The sequence below is a fragment of the Channa argus genome, chromosome 1 (assembly GCF_033026475.1).
Source record: "Channa argus isolate prfri chromosome 1, Channa argus male v1.0, whole genome shotgun sequence".
In the NCBI taxonomy this organism is placed as follows: Eukaryota; Metazoa; Chordata; class Actinopteri; order Anabantiformes; family Channidae; genus Channa; species Channa argus.
Genome location: NC_090197.1, coordinates 41784090 through 41807058, shown reverse-complemented (window position 1 = coordinate 41807058; position 22969 = coordinate 41784090). Strand labels below are relative to the sequence as shown.

The following is a 22969-nucleotide window of genomic DNA, read 5'->3' as shown; positions in this document are numbered from 1 at the left end:
AAAGACCCAAAATAATCTGTTCTCCCTCCCACTGAAAAGCTAATAGTCCACCAGGACTACACTACTTGATATGAGATCTGAAATGAGGCATGAGCAGTTATCAAATAAATTGTGCTCATTTTTATAAGCTCCGGGGTGAGATGTACAAGTATGCAATATGGAATGTTATCTAATCCTTAAAAATAAATAGAAAACAAAAAATGTACCAAATTTGCTTCTGGTGAGGCATATTAACTAACAAATCAAACTGCTGCACATTTGATCCCCTGGGTGAATTTATATTAGGAAGCAGACAAAGGGAAACATCATGAACTGAAATGGGTAGAAATGCACAATTAGAGTCAATGTTGAGTGTTCACTCTGACTGATGACAGTTTGATTCGCTTTGTTGCACTTTCACATTGCGAAACAACTGACAGCTTTATTTCTTGTAGCTGTAACTTTGTAAGTTTCCCCTTTTACCCCCAAATGTTTATATTTCAATTGGCATAACTTGTTTATGGACGGAGTGAAAATTACCTTGAGAATGTAATGTTTGCAGCATTTACAAGCTCCAGACTGCAACACGTTCAGAGCCGTAACAAAAGCTCCACGGCACGCAGCCACGCATACAGATTCACCCTGCATGTCAGCTTCCATACGAGGCTCGTGAAACAAATGTTGTGGTCCCGAGAACACCTCTGCTCTGCGTAATGAGTAAGGAAAGAAAACAAATTGTGCGATGAAAGCGAGCAAGTTCATGACTAATGACTGTAAATCCATTTGGAGGAGATAAACACCGTCCTAGTCAACTGCCTGCCCACAGTCTAAGAAAGTGCCAGCTTTGTCAAGTGTAGTCATGCTCTACAAAACATTAAACATCAAGGGTCTCTTGCTGACAGCAGCCCGGCTGTGCACTGTTATCCACTTCCCTTATAATACTGAATAAATCCTCTCTGTGTCAAGCACCATGCCTGGATTTTAAGACCTAATTTAATTCCAGTGCTGTGCAGACCACGTGTTTGTGATCTGATGTTACAAGCGAGTGGCAGTGATGAAGAGTGGTCCGAATGTGTCAAACTCTTGAAACACAGAAACCTGCCGAAAAGTGCAGTTTTTCCCCGACACCCTGCGGGATTTTAAATTGGATTTAGAATTAACAATCATTAAATTACAGCGAGAGATTTCTCTCAGTCATTCAATATTTCCTTTAGCCTCCTGGAAAATGAATTTGTATTCATATAACTCTGGGCTGTTAAAGGGCCCTAATAGGATTCAAAGTTAGTAATCTTGCAAAATGCAAAGTAAAAGTGAAAATAACCACTTTTAAAAGATGCAATATCAGGAACAACCTATGTTGGCAACACCACAGCAATATAAAAGGTTCTTGGCTTACAGACACCCGCCATTGTTCAGACATTAGTGAGCAGACAGAAGTTCAATAGAAGAGAGGAAACATCTCTTGACCACGTGTGTTTTGAATAAATTGCATTGTGCACTATGAGGCAATATTCCAAGGCAGCATAATACAACTGTGGAAATTGTTTATTTTCATCCATCCTCCTGCCACCATTCATCCATATTCATGCCAGCAAATACAATGACATTGTTTCTGAGACAGCTGGGAAATGTTCTAGTCATCACCCCCAAAACCACTTCTCTGCCAAAACACTGTGCACTGAGACTGGGTGTGCGCCATCTGAGCCCAGACCAGTGTGAAAACAAAGACCAAGAACAAACAGAGACACTACTTTTAACACGTGTGTAAAACGGGACAATGAATGATGGCATGTCACTGACATATGGACACAGAATTTCCTCAGGTAAAAGTATTCAACAGGTGTGGTGTTGAGTTTCCAATAATAATCACATAAAGGTTTAACGTGGAACCATGCAATGTTTGACGTGAAATTAGAAATCCATAAAAGTTCACTTAAATGCAACTTTAATACACTGACTGTAAAGATTCAGCTCAAGTAAGATCATGGTTGAGCCCTCACCTTTCAGCTATAAGCAATTTTAACATGGATGAAGGAGAAAATACAATTATAATCTGGCATCTTGAAAGAAAGAGTCCAATTCCTCTGTAATCTCGGCCAAATTCTGAGAGGCATTTGCTGCTGGATCTCGGGCTGCAGTGGATCCTTTAGCAGCCGTGTTTTCCTGTGACCTCTGTGGCGTGTCAGCCTCTCGTTTTATATCCTTCCCTCCGCCCAAAACTTTCTGACTCTCTATGAAGTACTGGTTGGGATGGTTGAGTGAGAAATTGGCATCCTCAATCTACTCAAAAACAGAAAAAGAATGTAAGAGAAAAAAAAAAAAGATGTTAATTTCAGGTTTTTGCAGAATCAGCGGGTTGGTAGTATACTGACTGATTTTAATGGTTAGTTGTTCATGTTAGCATCTGCTTCACTGAAGAAGGCTAAGGAGGCTTTGCTAATTTACTAACAATTTACTAATTTATTTACAAATACGACAACGTCCGCAGCCACATTAGATGCTAAATCACCAGCTAACTATTCCATCAGACCCCTGTGCAAAGATAAAATGCCCTTTCAGAAAATGAAATGTCAAAATCACTCACGATGAGTAAAAACCTATGAATCAATTAGCATATGGTATTATTGCTCTTTTTGTGACCTTTTAGATAATTTTAAAAGAATTATATAATTGTGACTGATGTTTTCAAAACCTTTTAATGAGTAAATTTTAAAAAAAAATTACGGTAACAGATTTTTACAGAGCACTGCGTATGTCAGTATATTTATCAGTACAAATCAGTGAGGACATATTACTGCGGTTTCTGTGCGTTTAAACAACAGAGCTATACTGCTTTTACTGCTTCATGGATAACTATAATAATATTCTAGTTATAATTATTAATATTTTAGAAAGTGTTTTTGTTTATCTGTGTTTTTAAGTTATCGACACATAGTTGTGTGCAAGTCTAAAACAATAATGAATTTGGCATTGCTAATAACATAAACAAGTCTAGTCTGGATTTGTTCAGCAAACTTTCAAAAGGTGAAGCAAATACATTTTAGTGTTCTCATTAATTAAAAAAAATAACATCAAAGATATATTGATACGTTTTCAACATAGGATTAAACAATACTGTATAGAGCCATATAGTTTATTGTTTTTTTTTCTAAGTTGCTTCAGATGATTGACTTGTTGATTTACCACTAATAAATTAATACATTCAGTAAAGTTGTCTCCTCTGACATCACCACTTTGGGTTCAGTGACTAAAAGTCTACATCGTTCTCCAGATGTTGGCTGAAGAAATCCTACTGTGTTAAAGTTATTAATGAGCTAGCTTCTCCCTATAGCTGAAGCTACTTATCAGAGTTTTAATCAAAACGTGAGAGAATTCAGCTCCTAATTCACTCTCTGCTCCACAGAGTAGGGTGACGGGACAGTGTCTGCAAACAAACACATCGCCATAGACTGTAACACAATCTGTAGCCATGGTAACTGTACACATCACAGCTGGAGAGTTGTTCCCTCAACGTGCCTTTATACATCTAAATGGTACATGAATATCTAGATATATTTATAATGTACATATTTATATTTATGATTTACAGCAAGAATATATGTAAAAAATAAAATAAATTACACATTCAAGCTGTTAAAAAATGATCATAAAAAGATTTTGTTTAATTCCCTGCAGTGTTTAACTAATGATGTGTGTCACATACAAATGTGTTGTGAGTTTAAGACCTTGTTTCCCCCACCCCCCGCTCCTCAACCACTGCTCTTCTCTAAAACTAGGTCCTTGAGTGTGACTGAAAGGGATGATGACTCAAGCAGCCAAACTTAAACACAATTCAATTAAATACATATCCACAGGGGAGAAAATAGACACAAATAGTAAACTTATAAAAATTAAGTCTCTGTGACAGCCGGCCAGTGATGGATGAGATGACAGTCCGTCCGATCTCTTGTGAGCCTGCATTCGTGAGGACAAAGCCTCCGCCTGTGACCCAGGTGGCCCCAGTTACTCCCCACTTCAAATTAAATCTGCACTTACATTGTGTGTCAGCTCAAAGTACTTCTGGCACGCCAGCTGATAGTGCATTCCTTTAACCAGCTCCAGGATCTGCAACAAAAGGTAAAGCACAGAAAAACAGACCCACCTTAGATACTGACACAGTACAATTACAGAGGATATTTTCAACAGCTTGTGATGCTGCAGCCCTGTATTCAAAACTGTTTTCACTGGCATTCTTTCAACTACCTACAAAGACATGTCTAATAAATCACGATGACAGCAGTGAACACATCCATCAAGAAATCTTTGCAAATCTAATAAAAACAGATCACAGGCTTATTTAGGCTAATTTTAATATTTATGCCCCAAGTGAACCATTTGTAGAATAATTGCTGGCAGGGACTGCACTTTTGGGTTGTCCAGGAAATCTCAATTTGTTTTTTCCTTCCTAGTTTTCTGAAGCTCTGTAAACTTGGAATGGGAGTATGTAAACAGCTAGTTCCGAAGGCAGGACCTTGATACAGTCATGCAAGGGCTTGAGCTGAAACTGGTGTGGAGTTGGCATGACTGCATACTTGAGATGACTGACCTGCTAAAGGAGAAAGCCAACATCTTTTACACCCGCTCAGAGAGTGAGAGACTATTCTGAGGAATCCACTTGTGTTTGGGTCCCTCATTATTCCCCTATATACCTGAAGGCTGCCTCCAGCATGATACTGCCACCAGCATGCTCAGCACCAGGGCTGGTGTTAGATTAGTGATGAGCCGTGCACTGGTTCAGCCAGTTACTGCAGTTTGTGTTTTGTTTGTTTAATGGAATACCAGGAACATTTGCAAGGAACAAACACTCACAAAAGGCTGATTGTACGAGGAAGCTGTGCTGCGGGTTATATTACCATTACCCACTGGTACCATACTGACATGATAATAGCACACTCTAGTTGTGAGCTTCAGGAAAAACATGTCAAGCATCACTGGATCATACAGGACCAGTTCTGCAACAGCAATAACCGCAGTTTTACTTTTTATGTGTTGTAATATTAAATCAGCGTTCTAGGAAGATTATCTTATGACAACAGTAGAGAAAATTATCAAGATTCTAATACTTTTGTCTACATGGGTTAATATTAATGTATGAGTCCTATTCACTTTCATTATGCTGAATTTGCATCTAGCATAAATTTCTTTTAGCATCTCCATGAAGATGAAATAGTGTGATTCCCATGAAATATTGACACAGGTGATCCAATTACTTTCCATCTAGCACCACCATCAGGGTTTTGACTTCTTTATTTGACCATTTATTTGGTTTATGATCAAATAACTGCAAAACTAGTTACAGCTTGGTGTCTGCCATCTGCTCAGCTGTAGCTAGTGTTAAGCCGTTGCTGCAACTTCTTAAAAATTGTACATGAAATGTTAGTAAGATGTGTCTAAAACTAAGTGCTCTTGGCCATGGGCAGCTCCATTTGACACTTTCTGAACTTATATTTAATGCCTAATTTAAATCAATTTTCATTAGCTGGATTTCATGAGGTTAGAAAAGTGTGCTGTCTAATACCCACCTGACTGATTCCACTGGGGGACACTTTGTAGACCTGAAGTTTCTGCTTTAGCAGCTCTGGGTCACTGTGACGGAATGGACATCCTAGAAACATAGAATGAAGATTTATTCAAATAAAAGCGTGTGTGTGTGTGTGTGTGTGTGTGTGTCTCAGTTTTGGGGTCACAGCCCCCAGTGTTCCTATTACCACAGGTACCACTTGTGCCTTCACCTTCCACATCTTTTCTAACTCTTCTTTCAGCCTTTGGTATTTCTCGAAGTTCTCATGTTCCTTCTTCCTGATGTTGCTATTGCTTGGGATTATTACATCTACCACTAAGGCCTTGTTCTTCTTTTTGTCCACAATTACTAAGTCAGGTTGTTTGGACATTACCAGTTTGTCAGTCTGTATCTCGAAGTTCAACAGGATCTTAGCTCTGTCATTCTCAACCCGCTTTGGAGGTGTGTCCCATTTCGATTTTTGGACTTCCAGCCCGTACTCGGCACACATGTTTTGGTACACTATCACATGTTTTGGTACACTATGGCAGCCGCTTGGTTATGCCGTTCCATGTATGCAATGCCTGCTAGCATCTTGCACTCCCCTGTTATGTGCTGGAGTGTCTCAGAGGCATCTTTGCACAGCCTACACCTGGAGTCCTGCCATAAACTTTATATACAGTTGTTCTGGTAATGAAATTATCTGCATGATGTTTAGTCACTAACTCCAAGCTAAGAAGTTGAACAGTCTGAAAATGAACCTTAGCTGGTTTATCAGATGGGTAATGGGTTTTAACAGCAGAGAACTCACCATGATGGTCGCCTTGGCTGGGTGGGTTTGACAAAATCACCTTCATGCAACTGTAGGGGGTGTAGTCTGTTCGCTTGCCTTCTTTCCCAAACATGTGGCGGATGCTGTAGGCATATGCTTTGTCAAACTACATAGAGAAGACAGAGGAAGAGAAAGCATTAGTGAGGATGAGAGGAGTACGAGGGACAAGGTTGGGGTGAAAAGAGACATTGTCGTATATCATGTCAATTTTGACTGGGTGTTTTCCTCAATGAAATATAGAGCTATTAGACAGAACCTGCTGTAGAGGTGTCATCACAGTCAAGATAGCTGAATTATGGAACTGTAATACGGCTGCCTTTCCCTCCCATTGCCTTCGCCCTTTGTCCTGCATAGTACTTCGGTATAGTACAAAACTGTATTAAACATAAATGAAAGAATACAATAGGGAACTATTGTACTGCACAATTATAATGTACTAAATTTAACTTTTTCCATTTTATACATCTATTCTGCTACACTACCACTAGATTTATTTGACAGCTAAGGTTCCTGTTTACAGAAAAGCTGTAAACAGGAAGCGGGCCCCTTGTCACATTGCAGATGTCCAAGTTGTCAGTAGTTCTGCTAAAGAGAAGAATTATGTCTAAATTACGTTGATAGTTTCTCTTCATTCATTTGCTGCAGAGCCCAAAGCGAGAAAATTGACCAAAGGTTTTTAAGAGAACGGTCCAAATAAGGAATAAGTATCAGATGTTTTCTTCTTTACCATGTCACAAACGTTTTGTAATCAATCAAGTAATAATGATGACAATGTTAAATGAATAATCTGAAACTTAAAGGAATTATTGAAGTAGAAATGACAAGTCCCAGACGATGAAAATCAATAGTTGGACCCAAAGGCTTCTCTAATCTGTACTTTAATATACCATATTTTTAGTTACAGCATTTCTCTGGGATTTTACTGACTACATACCAGAAACTTGCTGAATTCATAGACCAACCTGTGCCTTTCTTATTCCTATTAAAATTATGAACACACTGTGGCAGAGTTCAAATTAAATAAACTATGCAAGTCCTTGATTTAATGTCTGGAAAAATCGTTTATATAATCGACCAAACAGAAAAACAGCACAGTCAAGGACTCAAGTGAACTGTATCAATAAGCTTTAAACTGTAAACATTTCCACCATATGTATCCAGTTTGCTCCAATCCAAAATATGCTTCAAACTTTTGGATGGGGGTCACGCTACAATATATTCAAAGTGAACTCCTTTTATATGTACAGTATTCCCGTGCATCCATTAAACTTGAATTGCACGGTCCCTGCCTGTAAAACTCAGACAGTAAAATATACACTGTGCTTCGAGAGTGGCAGAACACAATCACCATGACTGTACCCATCATAACACATTAATGTCCGTATAAAACCCTAAAAACTGCTAATGTGACAAACTGCAGTGGCAATTTAAAAACCCATAAAATTTTCTTTAAGTACAATAAATCAAATATTAATTATGTAGAGCTTTTAGGGATTCAAGAGCCCATTTCCTGATTTAAGTCCCCCCTACTCTATTAAAACGAACCTTGGAACTCCACTGGCACTAAAGTGTGTTTAATATGGATTATGTGAAATAATTAGGACATAAAAAGATCCTACGTGGTCTAAAAAGCGATGCAAAGACTAAGAGATAATGTGACATTAACATTTCACGTCTTCTAGGAAAGACTAAAGTTGTCTGAGGATTTAGCTCAACATTGCGATTAAAAACAAATCACCACATGAACAGATGACAAAACTTCCATGTCATTAACTAAGATCAACAGAAAACTGTGTAGAAAATAAAAACAATGGAATAACAGATGAGATTAAACCGATTTTAACGTGCCATTTCATATTCCCTTCAAAACAATAATCACATGTGTCATAGTGCAACTTGCAGCTCTTACTTTCACTCATATGAAATTCAACTTTTCTTAATAATTTTTAGAATTTCACCCAGTCACCAACTGTGACTTCAACCTCCACTTTAGATAATCCTGGATATGCTTGAATACAGCTGACCTCCTAAATGAGGGAATTTAGAAAATCTGAGCTTCGAGTCAGAACATCAGCACAAAAGATGCATCAAAAGGAGTCACAGCTCTTATAGTGCACATCTGGGCTCACGGGGCTACATCCCTGTAATATCCCCCTCCACTCTAGGATACATTCACAAAAACCTGCAGCAAAAAACAACTGAGAAATGGGACACAATCAAAGGGATTATGTGTGTGCGTGCATGTGTAAACTTGGCATGGCTTCTTAGGCACATCAGTCCATAGTGACTGATATGCCTTTATCTCCAACACATCTTGTGTTTAAAAAATATTTAAACTCCACTACACATCTTTTCCCACACTAATAGCAACAGAAGGTGGGGAGCTTAAAAATACAGTGGTTGGAAGTTGCAGAAAGAACTGAGTGCTTTTTAAAAAGGTCATTTACACACAATGCACAAGTAGAAATCTAAACTAAAAGACAATGAAGACAAATTAGAGCTGCATGGTCCCTTCAACCCTGTGCAAAGCTAGCTGCAAAATCTAAAAGCTGCAAAGTCACTGGAAAAATTAAATCAACACAATGATAAATTTGCCTTTTGTTACATCATTACTAAACTAGTATTTGCCTCGTGTTTCATCTTGGAAGAAGGGGGACCTAATGGATAATTGGTAAAGCTTGGGTTGGGACCAAGGGTGCTGGTCCAGATCCCATCTTAAAAAAAATGGGAGCAGGATGGGCATTTTCCAGGTGTTGTGAAACACATGTTTGTGTTGACATTTCAACTTAAGAGAGTAGGGAAAAAATAAAATAAAATGGACCAGGACTTACGGGTACACTTAAATAGAACAGGATGCCCATTAACATCATTAGCACCAGCTGTGCAGGTCAAAATGTCTGCTGTGAAAAATAAATAAGGGTTTTTGAACAAATGAAAAAAAAACAAAAAAAAAAACATATCAGCTGAATTAGATTTTAACGGCCAATATTATTTTTATTTAAAGGGTCGTTACTATGTACCATGTCACATTGTGGAAATGGCAGCAGTAGTCTGCCAGCCACTAATAATAACTGATTACATTTTAAAACTTTAGAAATGTCTGTGAAGAATAAGACCACTATAAAATGTTGTTGTCTTGTACTATAAAGATGTATTTTTATACAGGGTGACAAAGGAAGAGCTTGGGGCTACTTTTAAATGTACTGACAACACCAGTGATAAAAATAAACCGGTGTAAATGTGGACCAAACCTTAAGAGCAGTTAATATCAAGTGTCATTTAATGAATCCTTTCCACTGTTGGAAAAGTCCCCAGAGGAATTCAAACCAATAATGTGAAAAATGGCATGAGTTGGTGGAAATTAATTAACCTGATGTTAACATCTGTAAAACAAGCAGTTCAAAAGCAGTCCCACCCTAAGGCCATACAGCACACGGAAAGGTGGTACAAATACACACTCCTCCAAATGAATAGGCTAACTTCCTAGGAAAGAGAAATGGATAGATGTAGTTGATTTCATCAATTTTGTCTCTCCCTCTAGTCTAATATTACATCGCCTCTTTCTCCGGGCCTCTCTTTCGGCATCACTGCCTCCCATCTTTTTCTCCGTGCCTGTCGCATACTAATGAGCAGGCTTTGTGCAGCCTGCCACAAAGTGCAGTCCCTGACACAACACATACATCACCATGAAAGCCGCGATCTGGTCAGCACCATTCTGCTGCCTCTGCTGTGGAACAAGAGCTGGGCTTTGTGTAGAGCCCATCACACTTTATTTGGGAGCTTGTACACGCGAACTGAGCCACCTCAGAAATGGGGCACCAAAGAGGAATGTAGCATTAATCCAGTGTAGTGTATTTGCCATGAGGGTTTTACTGGGAGCCAATAACAGATAGTAGGTGAGCAAAGACTGAACATAGGGTATAAGAATGCTGCCTTATTATGGTGAAACATGCTTTAGCAGCTGTCAATGACAGGGCTGTTTAGCTATTGTGTTTTTGTAAGGACATAATGAGTAGTGGAACATTTTTGAATAGCTAAAATGAAAATGTATATTGTTTAAACAATGGGCAGACATTGTTCTGACTGACTTAAATGTTTAACTTGAGTCTGGAACTCAAAAAAACACCTTAATCTTTAACATATTTATTTTGCAGAGCCAATTCAATTCAAAGACCTTCAAAATACTTTTTTTTTTGTTTTTTTATTCTTATACCATCCCCTTTTATCCGGGCTCGGAACTGGCAGCAAGGTGGCCCTTGGCGGCTTGGCCGGGCCAAACCGGGTGGGGTCGGATTCAAACCCATGACCTTCTGCATCCCAACCCAATGCTCTACCACTGAGTCACCAGGCCCCCCCCCTTTGTTAAATACAGTAAAAGGCTGCAATTAAGAGTCACTGAAATGGTAGGATACCAATATTAAGAAATATAAAACAAGCTAGAGTAGACATATGTTGTGAAGGCAAACCTTCACTAGTTGTCTAACTGAGGTAAAGAATCTAGGTTTCATCCTGGACCTTTCCAAAACAATTTTTTTAAAAAGTGCGATGTGGGAAGTAGAGCAATGGTTGTGTGACAAATCACTTTACTACCAAAAATGTGAAATTCTCTGTGCTACAACAAATGTGGTACGAACTGGTAATTACAATTACAATTAGTCATTTAGCAGAACCTTTTATCCAAAGCTACTTACAAGTAAGTAACAGACACTAGGGACATCTTGGGAGTTTCCCTCTGACCCTGTGGTTTGTGGACGACTGCTCTATCAACTGAGCTACAGCCGCCAAAATGATAATAATGGTAGCAATACGCACTAGGGCTACGTTGCCACAGTCACAGAGTAGCCAAATGATTTGGCTGAAATAAACATAAATACAGACAAAATTTGAACCCTAAAAAGGAGTTTTCATATAAATGTATAGATCTTAACTCATAAAAATTATTGCAGAAATATTTGTTAGATATCATAAGAACCTGTATGTACAGTACAAATAATGAGTTTAGTTTTCCTTTAAATTGTGTTTAAAGATTTGCATTTTTTAAATGGCTCTCATGTTTTATTTTCCCCAATATGACCAACTAACACAACAGTTTTGCTGAATACAATCAATATGATCAATACTGCTTTGGTCATTTGGTACTTTAGCTTTTCCCTCTGTGTACTGACATCGAGTGCTCTTGCAAACATCTTGTTCAACAAGATAATATTAGAAGAACATCACTTTTATTAATTTTTGAAACTTGAACACAATTGCCAGAAGGTAAAAGCTATTGTCAGGCTGTAAATCAACTAAACCAAAATTCCATCAGCACAACCAAACTTGCACTTTTTGATTTGATTTAGTGCATTTGTCTCTTTTATGAAGCCCTTTAAAGTAAGTGGTAGTAGTGATATTCATTGATGACATGTTGTAGCATGAAACATGAAAACATCTAAAGCTTGTGTCAGACCTTGTTGCAGACATTTACCCAGTGCAGGAATACCAACGGCTTTCTAGTTATAATTGTTAATGTGTTTCCTTACTACACACCAAACCTGTGGCACTAGTAGAAAATGGAGGTTCAGCATTTCCCACTACGCGGCCAGGCACCATGTCTGGCTGATGCAACAAACGTCCCCATACTGGAAAGAGTGTTGGCCACCTGGAGTGTCACGGTAGGGATCCCAACCATGTGATGTACTACTACAAATCATTATTCAAAGACAACACAGCTCAGGGAACATGGTCCATCCACTGCTGTTCCAAACTGCCTTGCACTCACCTCCACCCTGTTAGTACTGCATTTTTAGAGGAGCACTCAAAAAAGCAACACACTTATGCTAGATTATGTGTAGGGGTGATATTTGCCGCTGTGTCAGACAGCTAGACAGACGGACAGGCTACTAAGCACAATATGAGAATATATAAAAACAGCTCACATGGCTGATTAGACATTTCTGCAACAAACAATTACTTTAATTATTGATTATTTTCTCGGTTAAATCTTTGGTATTTAAACATAAGAAACTGTGGGGGGGTGAAATAACTTTAAGTTGTCATTAAATCTTTTTGTCTTTTGAGAGCATAGCAGTAAACAGTCTTAAAAATCAAACAAGTAATGTTGCTATTAAAATAAAACATAATGGCATAATTGTTAATTGTTTTGTTTTGTTGCCATTTACGTCCTAGTTTGTATTCAGGGAGTCTGAGTGCAAATTTACTGACATACTGAAAGGACTGGGTGACTAAAGAACATGTTTTTTTTGTGTTGTTTTGGTGTAAATTTGTATTTATCCACAGACCTAAATGACATCAACCAAGTTAAACTGAGTGTTCAAGGTTAATGAAGAGACTGGATATTTTAAAGGTTTCTGTTGTATATGCTTTTTGAATCATACCTGAATTATTTTGACAGAACATTTTTTTAAAAATCACCAAAAAGTCTCTAATCATTAGATATACAAAACTACTTTAGTTTATTAAAGCCTCATCACAGTACGTTGTGTAAATAATAAAATAATAATAAAAGTACAAAAAAGGAGTTTTTAAGTTTAAATTCAGAGAACATGCAATTTTTTATATTAGATTAATAATAGAATATTAAAGTTGCTGATATTACCTTGTCTGCATCCACTTTGCCTCTTATGAACTCTGACCTCCAGAATTGCAGCGCTTGCTCCAGAGAGAGGCCGATACCTTTGAGGAATAGGCCATACTGCATTCGGCCACCGTGGCGGAGGTGGTGGCTCTCTCTAAGAGCCTGGTGGAGCTGCCTCATACACAGTGGGAAAGACTTTCCTGAAAGCTAGAGTATGACAACAGTGATTAACATGCAAAAAATATACTACTACAATTTATCTGTACCTGTAGAAACATGAAATACTTAATGCTAGAGGTGTGCACCCATCAGCCACATCAATAGCACTTGTGGCCATAATAATGTCTTGAAGAACAAGGCAGCATGGCCAGAGTGAGCAGTCATCAGCTACACTGCCCTCTATATAGCAACATTTAATAAAGTGTGTGCAAAAGGGGCAGAAGTACACAAACTCAATACTTTTCCTAAAAACGTTTTTCACAACAACTGATCTCACTCAATTAAAATTACTAACTAGATTATCAACATTTAAGTACAAAAGTAAAAGTACTACAGTAAGGAAACAACATATTTCAAACAATACTGATTATGGTAATAATGGCAAAGCATGTACAGTAATTAACAAGAAATAAGGCTCAAAGAGCACTGGTGGAAAAAAAAAAAGCATTCATTGTTAGGAGTCAAAACAAGTGGAAAATGCTAATAGTGCATCTGTCAATTGTGTTGGGTGTCAAGCAATAACGAAGAGGAAATGACACAGGCAGCATCAAGTTGCTAAATGCCATCTTTTTAAAGCAAAGTGCTTTATGGCCATTATGTGAGGCCCTCAGGAGGACAACAAGCAGAGACACAAGAGACTAGTGTAGCCTACAGCAGGTGATGTTAATGCTCTCAGGAGCAACACAGGATGATACTGGACATGAGACCTGAATGAAGATCCTGAGATTCTTGTAAATCGCTCATATATGCCACTTCAGAACAAACCTGTTCATACTACTCATTTTTGCACAAGGCCCAAAGTGTCACCAGCTGATTAAAACTAAAGAGGCAACTGACACTCTCTGTTCATTTGTGGCTCTGGGCCAGAATTACTATCCAAACCTCATTTCTCCTTTTTACCACCACCCATTCTGGCACCTTAAACTCAAGAATAGATTAATGTAACTTACTGAATCGATCTGTTCCAAGGAGATTTTCCCAATATTCTTCTGGATACTGTAATCCTGTCCCACATAGGCATGACTAAAACAAGAATATAACACGAGAAATATCAGGACTGTAATCATTATTGAATTTCTTTAGTAATATTAATGCACATGACTATTTTGAATTAAAATCTTTTTGAAAATGAGGGTAAGACCTGACATCAAAGACTGAGCTAAAATAAAAATAAATTAAAAAACGTTAAGGCAGCAACAAAAAAGTTAATATAACACTGTAACCTCACGCCAAACAATCCAAGTCATTTCTATTGTGTCCTGTTGCAGTGGTTCATATAATATTGTGTTCCCATTAGGATTAGAGACCAGGCCCCTAATATCAGCATCCTGCCCACTAATCGCTAACAACAATTAGGCAACATGACTTTTTCCACCGGTATATTCACACTTTTAGTTGAATCAAAAGCAAAGTAAAGACCTTTGTTGTGGTCTGAGACCCTCTCTCGTCGTGTTGTTGAGCATATTTAGGGCAAAACAATAAGGCAACTACAAGAAGTTGTTCCTTCACAACAAAAATTAGCTGCAGTTCTGGAATTTGATAAAATCATAATGATAAAGACAATTTACATGCTTTGTTAACGGGCAAAATTTTGCAGCCTGCAATTACCTAAAAAGATACTATTTTTCCTGTAAAACTTCGATGCAGCCATAGGCTTTTATTCCATTGTTGTCAATAGGTAAACCAGCAACAAAACATAAACCAGACCTCTTTAAATTCTTGTGGAAAACCAGTGCCCATTAGAGGCATACAAACATACATAATGCAGAATTGGACTTACCAACCTCTTTTTAATCTATTATTTTGTACATAAAAATGCAGCTTTATACAAAACTTAGCCCGTTATGAATCAATTAGGTAACCTATTCCATCTACTGAGGGCCCGTACCATCGAACAAACAATATCTTGCCTAGTACAGTGATAAAATACAGTGCATGAGAAATTGCTTAATGCATGTGTTGCAGAGTCCTAATTACATCAAGACTCACGGTAACTCTAACCATAATAGATGATGCCGCACACGTAGTGGGGCACAATAAGTTCACACAACATCTGGACTTGTCAACAGGGACAGATTGGGTTGACTCAGACCAGCCACAAGCTGCCAACTCTCCCTGCTGCCAAAGATCAATTCTGCTAAATCTGTTTTTCAAAGAGTCCTGGCAAAAAATGGCAACAAAGTTATTAATCCTGTTGCTTACCTGAGGTGGTTAAGGAGTGGCTGGAGCCGTTCATCAGAATGCACTGCTGGTAGCGAGCGTGCCGTCAGCTGCAAAGGAGATGGGCCTCACATGAGTAATGGTAAGTAGTGCAGGTCAAAGGATTAGAACAACCCATCTGTGCAAGTTAAGTGCAAAGAATAAGTACTACACAGAACTATAATTATACAGGGCCACAGCATTAAAAGTTAAGCAGACTGTGTGTACTTTTTTGATTCCAGTTTCATTCAGTCTCCACGTTTTAAGAGAAAAATTACACATACACACATCCCCCCAACAAAAAGATTCTGAGTTAACTCAGTAAAGATGACTCATATGGGCAACAGTCTTCAAAGTCTGCCTTATACATACACCATATAATAAACAGGTTTTGTGTATCTGTCTGGTAAAATGCACATCAAACCCATAACTGCAGTCATACGGAGAAGCAGCTTTCAATTTTATGCCTTTTAATGACACATTTTCTGTGATGTGCCCCTTCTGTCCCCAGTCGAGGACAACAGCCATTATAGTAACACAGAAACAGTGACATGGCACAGTTACAAGGAAAACAGTTTGAGTGTTATTTCATTCCAACAGTTAGTGGTCCGGATAATTACCAGGAAATGGGAAAATGGCCGAACTGGACAGAATTCTCCTTTTTATTATCTCCTTTTTTTTTTTTCTAATTTGGAAAAAATGTCCCTGTCGGTTTCATGATAGAGAGCATGTGTTCAAGGTAAAACAATCAAATATATGTTTTCCACTATTCACATGGGTTGTAGCCAGGGTAGTTTTCACAAACTAGATTACTGCAAAGAGTCGTTACCCATTGAAAGCTAGACTGAAGGTAGGACGGGACACTTGCTGTGCTCCTCTATGAACTGCAAGGCTCCAAAAGGGTCCACATAGTATTTCAGCCATTTGTTATGGCAAATAAAAAGAAGGTTTCAAAACTTAAAAATCAAACAGAAATAATTGAAATTCTCTGATTGGTTAGGACAAGTCACTGAACAACATTCAGAACCTTACATCACTAGCCTGCTGCCAGTGGTATGAGTCTGAGTTCACTGAAACCTCTGATGGCCTATGGCTGAAAATAGGAAAAGTTACGTACCGTACACTAAGCTCAATTCATTTTATTATTGTTTTGATTGATCAATAGCCCTTTTCACATGTACAGAAGTATTATTATTTTAAAATGCACTCATTGGAAGTGACTACTCTGTTAAATCCCTAGTGTGGAGATAATAACACAGCCACATAATGAAAATGAACCTTTGTTAAAAGTGTCAAAGGCTTTTCTAAGCACAAAGAAGTGAACTGTCAGCTCCACAGCAGATTTAAACACCTGCTTTGGTAAAGAAATACGTATTTTTTCTACTGTGTTTAGTTAAAAAATAAAAAGTGACAACAAAATATACTAACCAGCATTGGTGTTCTGTGGATAAATCTGTACAAAAGGGATATTCAATTTAATGTATTATTAAAAACAATACTACAAATACTACCTCTTAGAGCAATAGTATGCATCTGCATATAACCCAAAAGACACTTACAACAGTGGTTAAGAGATATACAAAGAGCCATACTAGCATTAAAAGAAGCCACAGGAACCGCTGTTCAAAAGTGACACACACACTTTGTTGTCTCCTCACGTATATAGAAAAAAAAAAAAAGCCTCTGGCTCCCAAAACATCATGTTCCATGCCCCTCGGGGCATTCAGTGCAATGCTCAAGTGTGCCAATATCGTGCATTCAGAGATTCCGTTTTGCACTCTTTAAAAAAAAAACCAAACACACACACACACACACACAAAAAACAAAACCACATCATGCCTGTAGGGACAATAAGCACTCTTATACTAGCCGTCCCCAGTTTTCCCTCCAGACATTTTATGACATGTGTGCATACTTGTTTCCCCTCATTTGTGTCCCCAGTTTCCTTCGGTGCTTGCTAATTTAATTAAACATCTAATGGAAACTGGTTTACTGCATACACAATACTGTGTGTGTTTACTACATGTACAAGGTGGTGGACATAGAAATATTTGTAAAATAATAAACAATGGGAAACTATGTTGGAACATGTAAAACGCATTGATTAAAATCTTACATGTAATGTCCATCAGTCTGCAACCTGCATTAGGTTTTTCGTCTGTGTCCCTGACCTACATTACTTGTCAAAAAAGGATTAAAAACACATTAGCCAGACACACCCCACTAGAGGGTGACATGTTTCTTTATTTTACAAAACTTCATCAAGCTATTGTAAAAAATAATGATAACAACAATATAATAACTTAAAATAAAATTTTCTCCAAATGCTCTAAATAGCCATAATTCAACCAGGATGATCTCACATATGGGCAGTCGACTGGGTTACTCCAGATCACTAGTTCTCAGTAGGGTCTCGACCTTACACTGCAATGTGCCTTGAGATGACTCACAATTTTGTTGTGATTTGGCACTATGTATATTGAAATTAATTGAACCACTGTGAAAAGCTATGATAAGTAAACTTGTCGTCCAGTGGAGCATTGTGTCTGGGTAATGTGTGGCTCTCTAAAATATGTCTATTTAAAAGCCAAAAGTTGATTCCAAATGCATTCTGACTTCTGAAGATAAGTGAATAGGACGCACACAACCACAATTTGGACTCACAGCAAAGGGCCTGAATACATTTGAAAGTGAGAAATTTTCAAATACCATGTTTTCATTTTGTCATTATGGATTATTGAATGCAGACTGAAAGTAATATAAGAATTTTTCCATTTAAAGTTGAATCTACAACATAAAACATGTACCTTCTGAACTGACTGTATGTTATACAACACATATTTTAGTCTTCTCATCTTAAAAAAAATAAAAAATCTCATGTTGCAAACACTTACTGCCAGAGCTTTAGATAGCCTTGTGCGAAAATCATTGAGAACAATGGTGATAATGTCCTGGTGAGGGATGTACACGTAGCCACCTTTGAGGTATACTTTCCTTGTTCGCACTAAATCCAGAGCATCTTGAAATGGAACCTTTCAATGAAACAAAGAGAATAACATGTTTTAAATAAATAATGCATTATGAATTGACATTTGTTAATATTCAGTTTGCATGCCTGCCCAGTGTCAGGATGTAAAGGCCAACCCTTTGCTCTTCACTATGTCTACCCCTTGAAATATGATAAAAGGCATTTGCACTTAAGAGGTTTAATAAAATGAGTGTAAAGATTTACTGTATATTCCCAATAAATACACTGTCAGCAACAGGCATAAAAGGTTTTTTAAGAGTCAACTACCAGAGCATGACATTTTCATTTTGTGAATAGACAAACTATATGTTGAGATCCGTTCAGCTAATGGTGATCTGTCAATCCGCAATTATTTTTCAGACCCTCTGCTCTCACTCCTGAAGGAAACACTGGAGCTTTTAATAGTGAATGGGTGAATTATGACTACAATGAGGACCATAAGTTTTAGCATTTTATAGTTGTTAAGATAACAATGTTAGAACTATCATGACTTTATTAAAAGGTCTAGCAATTAAAATACAAATTATCAGTCTCATAGTAGTACTAATACAGAGCTTCCTTTTTTAATCGTTATTCACCATTTAATACTAAAGAAATATTAACTGGAGAAAAATACTGCTTTATAAGACATAAGCCCTTAATATTCCTAATGTTCTCAAAGAAAAGAGATGAGTAACTCACTTTGTAGAAGTCCTGATTCTCCACTGTGATTCCACTGACGGCATAACTGGAGCTGACAAGTTTATCCAGCAGAGTCTTCTTCTCCTTAACACTAATCTGAAAAGATATTGATGAGCATGATGAATTTCAGTTAAGAGCTGCACAGGCAGAATAATGTCAGTGTGAAGACACTGAAGGTTGCGGCTGATTGAAACCAAACATCATTTATCAAATTAATGTTTTCATCCTTGCTTGGCACAGTATGTTTTGATGAATTAATAAAAAGTTTATGAAAGATGGAAAAGTCCTTAAGTAAAACCAAGACTAAACAGTGTTATAATAATTTCCTTCTTTGCATCATTAACATCTATGCAACTGTTTGCAAAATAGTATTAAGTAAATGTATTATTTAGTTCATATCTGTCTGCAAGTTCTTTAAAATATGTACTTTTTAAAATCACCTTCATAGAATTGTTTACATTATGGGTCCTGTTGCACCAACCCAACAGCGCCATCTAGTGAAAACACTACTAAACAGCACAATGTTGAAAATGGTGGTTGTTCTTCTAGTGTCTAACTACACACAACTGACAGCATGTGAGTTGCTAATGCAAAATATTATACACTAAAAAATATATATACATTGGTGGCTGTTTCACTTTTTATTTTCACCCCAAAAGTAAAAATGATGCAATATAATATTTTGTGTTACTTTTCAGATAGAGGTAAAAATTAATCAATGTAAAAAACAAACAAACAAACAAACAAAAACAAAGGCTTCTAGAAAATTACCGTGTCATACTGCAGATTATTTCTGTGGAGAAATTCAAGCTTGCATTTTGGATCCAGGTCATTAAAGCGATAGCGGAAAAGATCAACTTCCTGTTGTATAAACCAGCGCCTAAGATCCTCCCTTTAAGACACCATTGAAAATAAACATTTATTACGATGTATTTATAAGCTACACAAATTACAACATGGTTAGCATTTTAATTCACAACAAGTCTTCTGAAATTACAGACTTACGTTTGGCAGTAGGCGAGTCTGAGAATGAAGTGGGAGATATGATCCTTTCTTCGTTTCTCATATTCACTTTCTCCATTCTGAGCTTTTCTGTCATCCTTAATGGTTTAAGGAAATACTGCATTTTTATTGGCATAAACTTTTCCTTGACAAATTTTGTTGTCTTGTAGGTGTAAATTTAATTGAATCAAAATACCACAATATCACAATGCTGAACTTGTAGGGAAAAAAAAGAGGTACCTATACGGTACCTATATGCCATCTTCTATTGATTTAGGCTGTAGTTTATTTTGGCAAGTAAGCAGCCACATTTGTTGTGTGTGTGTGTGTTAGTACTTATTAATGATTGTCATTAATCTCTGTGTATCCACTTCTTGTGTTTCAGTACTGCCATTCACACACAGTTTGTAATTTACAATGGCAGCAGCTTTTTTGTCATAAAGATTATTATACTGTTATGGTCAAGGGATTATGCTTAACTTGGATTAATGTCAACATAATATAATGCATTATTTAAGATATGTGAACTCTACATGTGGCCACATGTGTCTTTGATCTTGGCCAGTCCAACCATCACAAACAAATGATTTAGCTGTACATAACCTTTATACCATTAAAGTCATTGCTTCAGAGTCAACTATACACTACAGGTGTTTTTTTTATAATTTTGTTCATTGTATTTAATGCTATCAGGAATGGCAGGCTAAATAATAGAAACACCCGTCAGCATGACACAATATAGCACAACAACACAAGTGTTGTTGACTGCATAATAGCACCAATCACCTATGATGGCATGTTCCCAAACCCACTTAATTAGGTACACCTGTATAATCTAATGTAATACAATACAGCAGCTCTGTCATGAATTCTACTTTTACAAAGTTACAATTTTATTATGAATTTATTACTGAGTTCATAATGGGTAGTGGAGTCGTACTTGGCCATCCTTTTTAAAATAAATGAGGAGGTCAAAACATTAAAATCATGTCTTAACATAATGCTCTCCATTCGACTGTATATCATGCTATAAATACTCACAGTGTCTGGTCTGTATGGAAAGCTGAGGTTTTTAAACTCCTTTTCCAGTTTAGTTGAGTACTGTTCTGACTGTTTGACGTAGCTCACACCCAAATTCTCAACGGTCTTCAACACTGCAGTGGCATTAAAAGCAGAAATCAGAAACAACATGATTAAACTCATTACACCACAGCGGAGAAAAGAAGTATTGTATCATTTTTTATCATTTAAATGTTAATAGTGTGAGATGTCTTACATTTCAGTCTGTCCACAGCAAATGTCTCAAATTCAGATAGTGAGATGTTTTCGACAGGAGGCTGTCCATAGAACTGCAGCGCATGTCCGTAGAGCTCTGTCTGGAACTTGGTAACAGACTTCTTTCTTCTGCTAGAAAACTCCATAATGTCTGATGGTAAAAGGGGGTGGGGGGGGGTTTAATGTACCACCAAGTAATAACACTGACCATACTTGCAACAAGTCTTCACTGCCTGCAAGTTGGGCTATCCATTGATACAATTTGGTCTGGACATGTTAAAGGACTGTGGGACTGTTATAAGAAAATAACAGAGTTACAAACCACACAATGCTAAGGAACCATCTACGGGGCTTCATTGATGGTTAATAAATTGTTTACAGATCAGTTATCAGACATTTATAATGACAATTCCTAAGCTGTTAGATTATCAACACTCTTTAACTTTTACACTTGTGTCCCTTTAGCAAACATATATTAGGGAGCAGCCCAAAGTGGACAGCTTTACAACTCACTTTAAACTCGATACCAAACGCCATTAACTTGGTTTGGGAAGCTGGCTTCACTTAAAGGGCAACTACACCAATTTTCAACTTGCTTTCTGTGGCTTTAGTTTATGCTGTAAATGAACATTAATGCTTTTAAACTTCCCTATAACAAAATATTTCTCTGCTTCTAGCTGAAAGGCACCTTACATCAAGCAGAGGAGTTTTTCAACGTTAGGAGTTCAGATGATGTCATCTGGGAGGGGGGGCTCTGGAAAAGCGGGTTGACCATGATTACAAACTCCATAGTGTGAGCAACAAGATAACATAATGTGAACTGAAGGTTCCTCAAAGTGACGTCATCTGGAGGCATTTTTTCAGCTAGGAGTAGAGAGATATTTTGATAGAGGGAAGCCAGCAATAAGATTAATGGCATTTATGGACACATGTATTACTCAAACTAGAACCAAAAGAAGCAAGTTCGAAACCAGCGACCTTTGATAAGGCTTATTGTGAAGTGGATTCCGTTAACGTAAGTTAACGTTACGGATACAAAATCTAGCCATGGCAAATGTAACCCTACTAAAAAGGGAATGTATCTGATCCGGAATCCATTAGTTAATATGGCTCTTTCCACTTCAAACCCATGTGCACCCCTGACAGGGAATTAAATAAAGCCAGACCAAATAAGACTGTATTTTTAGTAACGTTACAAACTAGTAAACAACACACATACAACAAACAAAACAACTACTAGCTATGTTGTGGAAGATGCTAGCTAACATATAGTAAGCCACAGTGCAAACTGGATGAAAGACTATGGTGCTCTACACAATCCCCAAATTATCAGTCAACATACGGCATGTATATGAACAAGATTTAAACTATCCTGGTATGACATTACCTATTAGGCGTTATATTCCCTTTCTCAGAGACGATTCCCGCCAAACAAAGTGGGTTGTTCACCAAACGCGGGTAAATGACGATTTGTGCACCTAACAGGAAAAGAAGCGATGACGTTATTGTGGGCGCTCATTTAGTTGTTTCACACGGCCCGGCACAGCAATGGCCAACGGATAGGTAAGAAATACTTTGTAGTTTTGTATGATAAATCTCAACCAGCCGTTCACCTGAACGAGATCCGATTGAAAATAT

The 22969-nt window shown here is 37.5% G+C and overlaps 1 protein-coding gene across 2 annotated transcripts; it reads right to left on the bottom strand.

Annotated features, from left to right (window-relative positions):
- Positions 1–1509: 1509 nt before the first annotated feature.
- Positions 1510–22839, bottom strand: prim2 (DNA primase subunit 2). 2 transcript variants are annotated; one of them, XM_067522771.1, is made up of 15 exons: positions 22719–22809; positions 22025–22195; positions 21333–21482; positions 21098–21210; positions 20060–20154; positions 19826–19946; positions 19055–19150; positions 18240–18377; positions 15349–15416; positions 14097–14169; positions 12949–13134; positions 6330–6456; positions 5541–5623; positions 4015–4083; positions 1510–2259 (listed from the first exon to the last, which is right to left on the bottom strand). In XM_067522771.1, exons 3-15 carry the CDS (start codon positions 21475–21477, stop codon positions 2026–2028), a joined length of 1548 nt encoding a protein of 515 aa, XP_067378872.1. In that variant the 5' UTR covers positions 21478–21482; positions 22025–22195; positions 22719–22809; the 3' UTR covers positions 1510–2025. The 2 variants fall into 2 exon arrangements, with proteins under 2 accessions (XP_067378872.1, XP_067378866.1); XM_067522765.1 differs by lacking the exon at positions 22025–22195 and having other exon boundaries at positions 22719–22839.
- Between the last annotated feature and the right edge of the window lie 130 nt (positions 22840–22969).

Coding starts and splice junctions, on each gene's coding strand:
- prim2 (XM_067522765.1), bottom strand. CDS start 21,477: ATGGAGTTTTCTAGCAGAAGAAAGAAGTCTGTTACCAAGTTCCAGACA. Junction 19,947..20,059: donor AGACTCGCCTACTGCCAAAC/GTAAGTCTGTAA, acceptor GGTGTCTTAAAG/GGAGGATCTTAGGCGCTGGT. Junction 14,170..15,348: donor CCACTCCTTAACCACCTCAG/GTAAGCAACAGG, acceptor TTCTTGTTTTAG/TCATGCCTATGTGGGACAGG.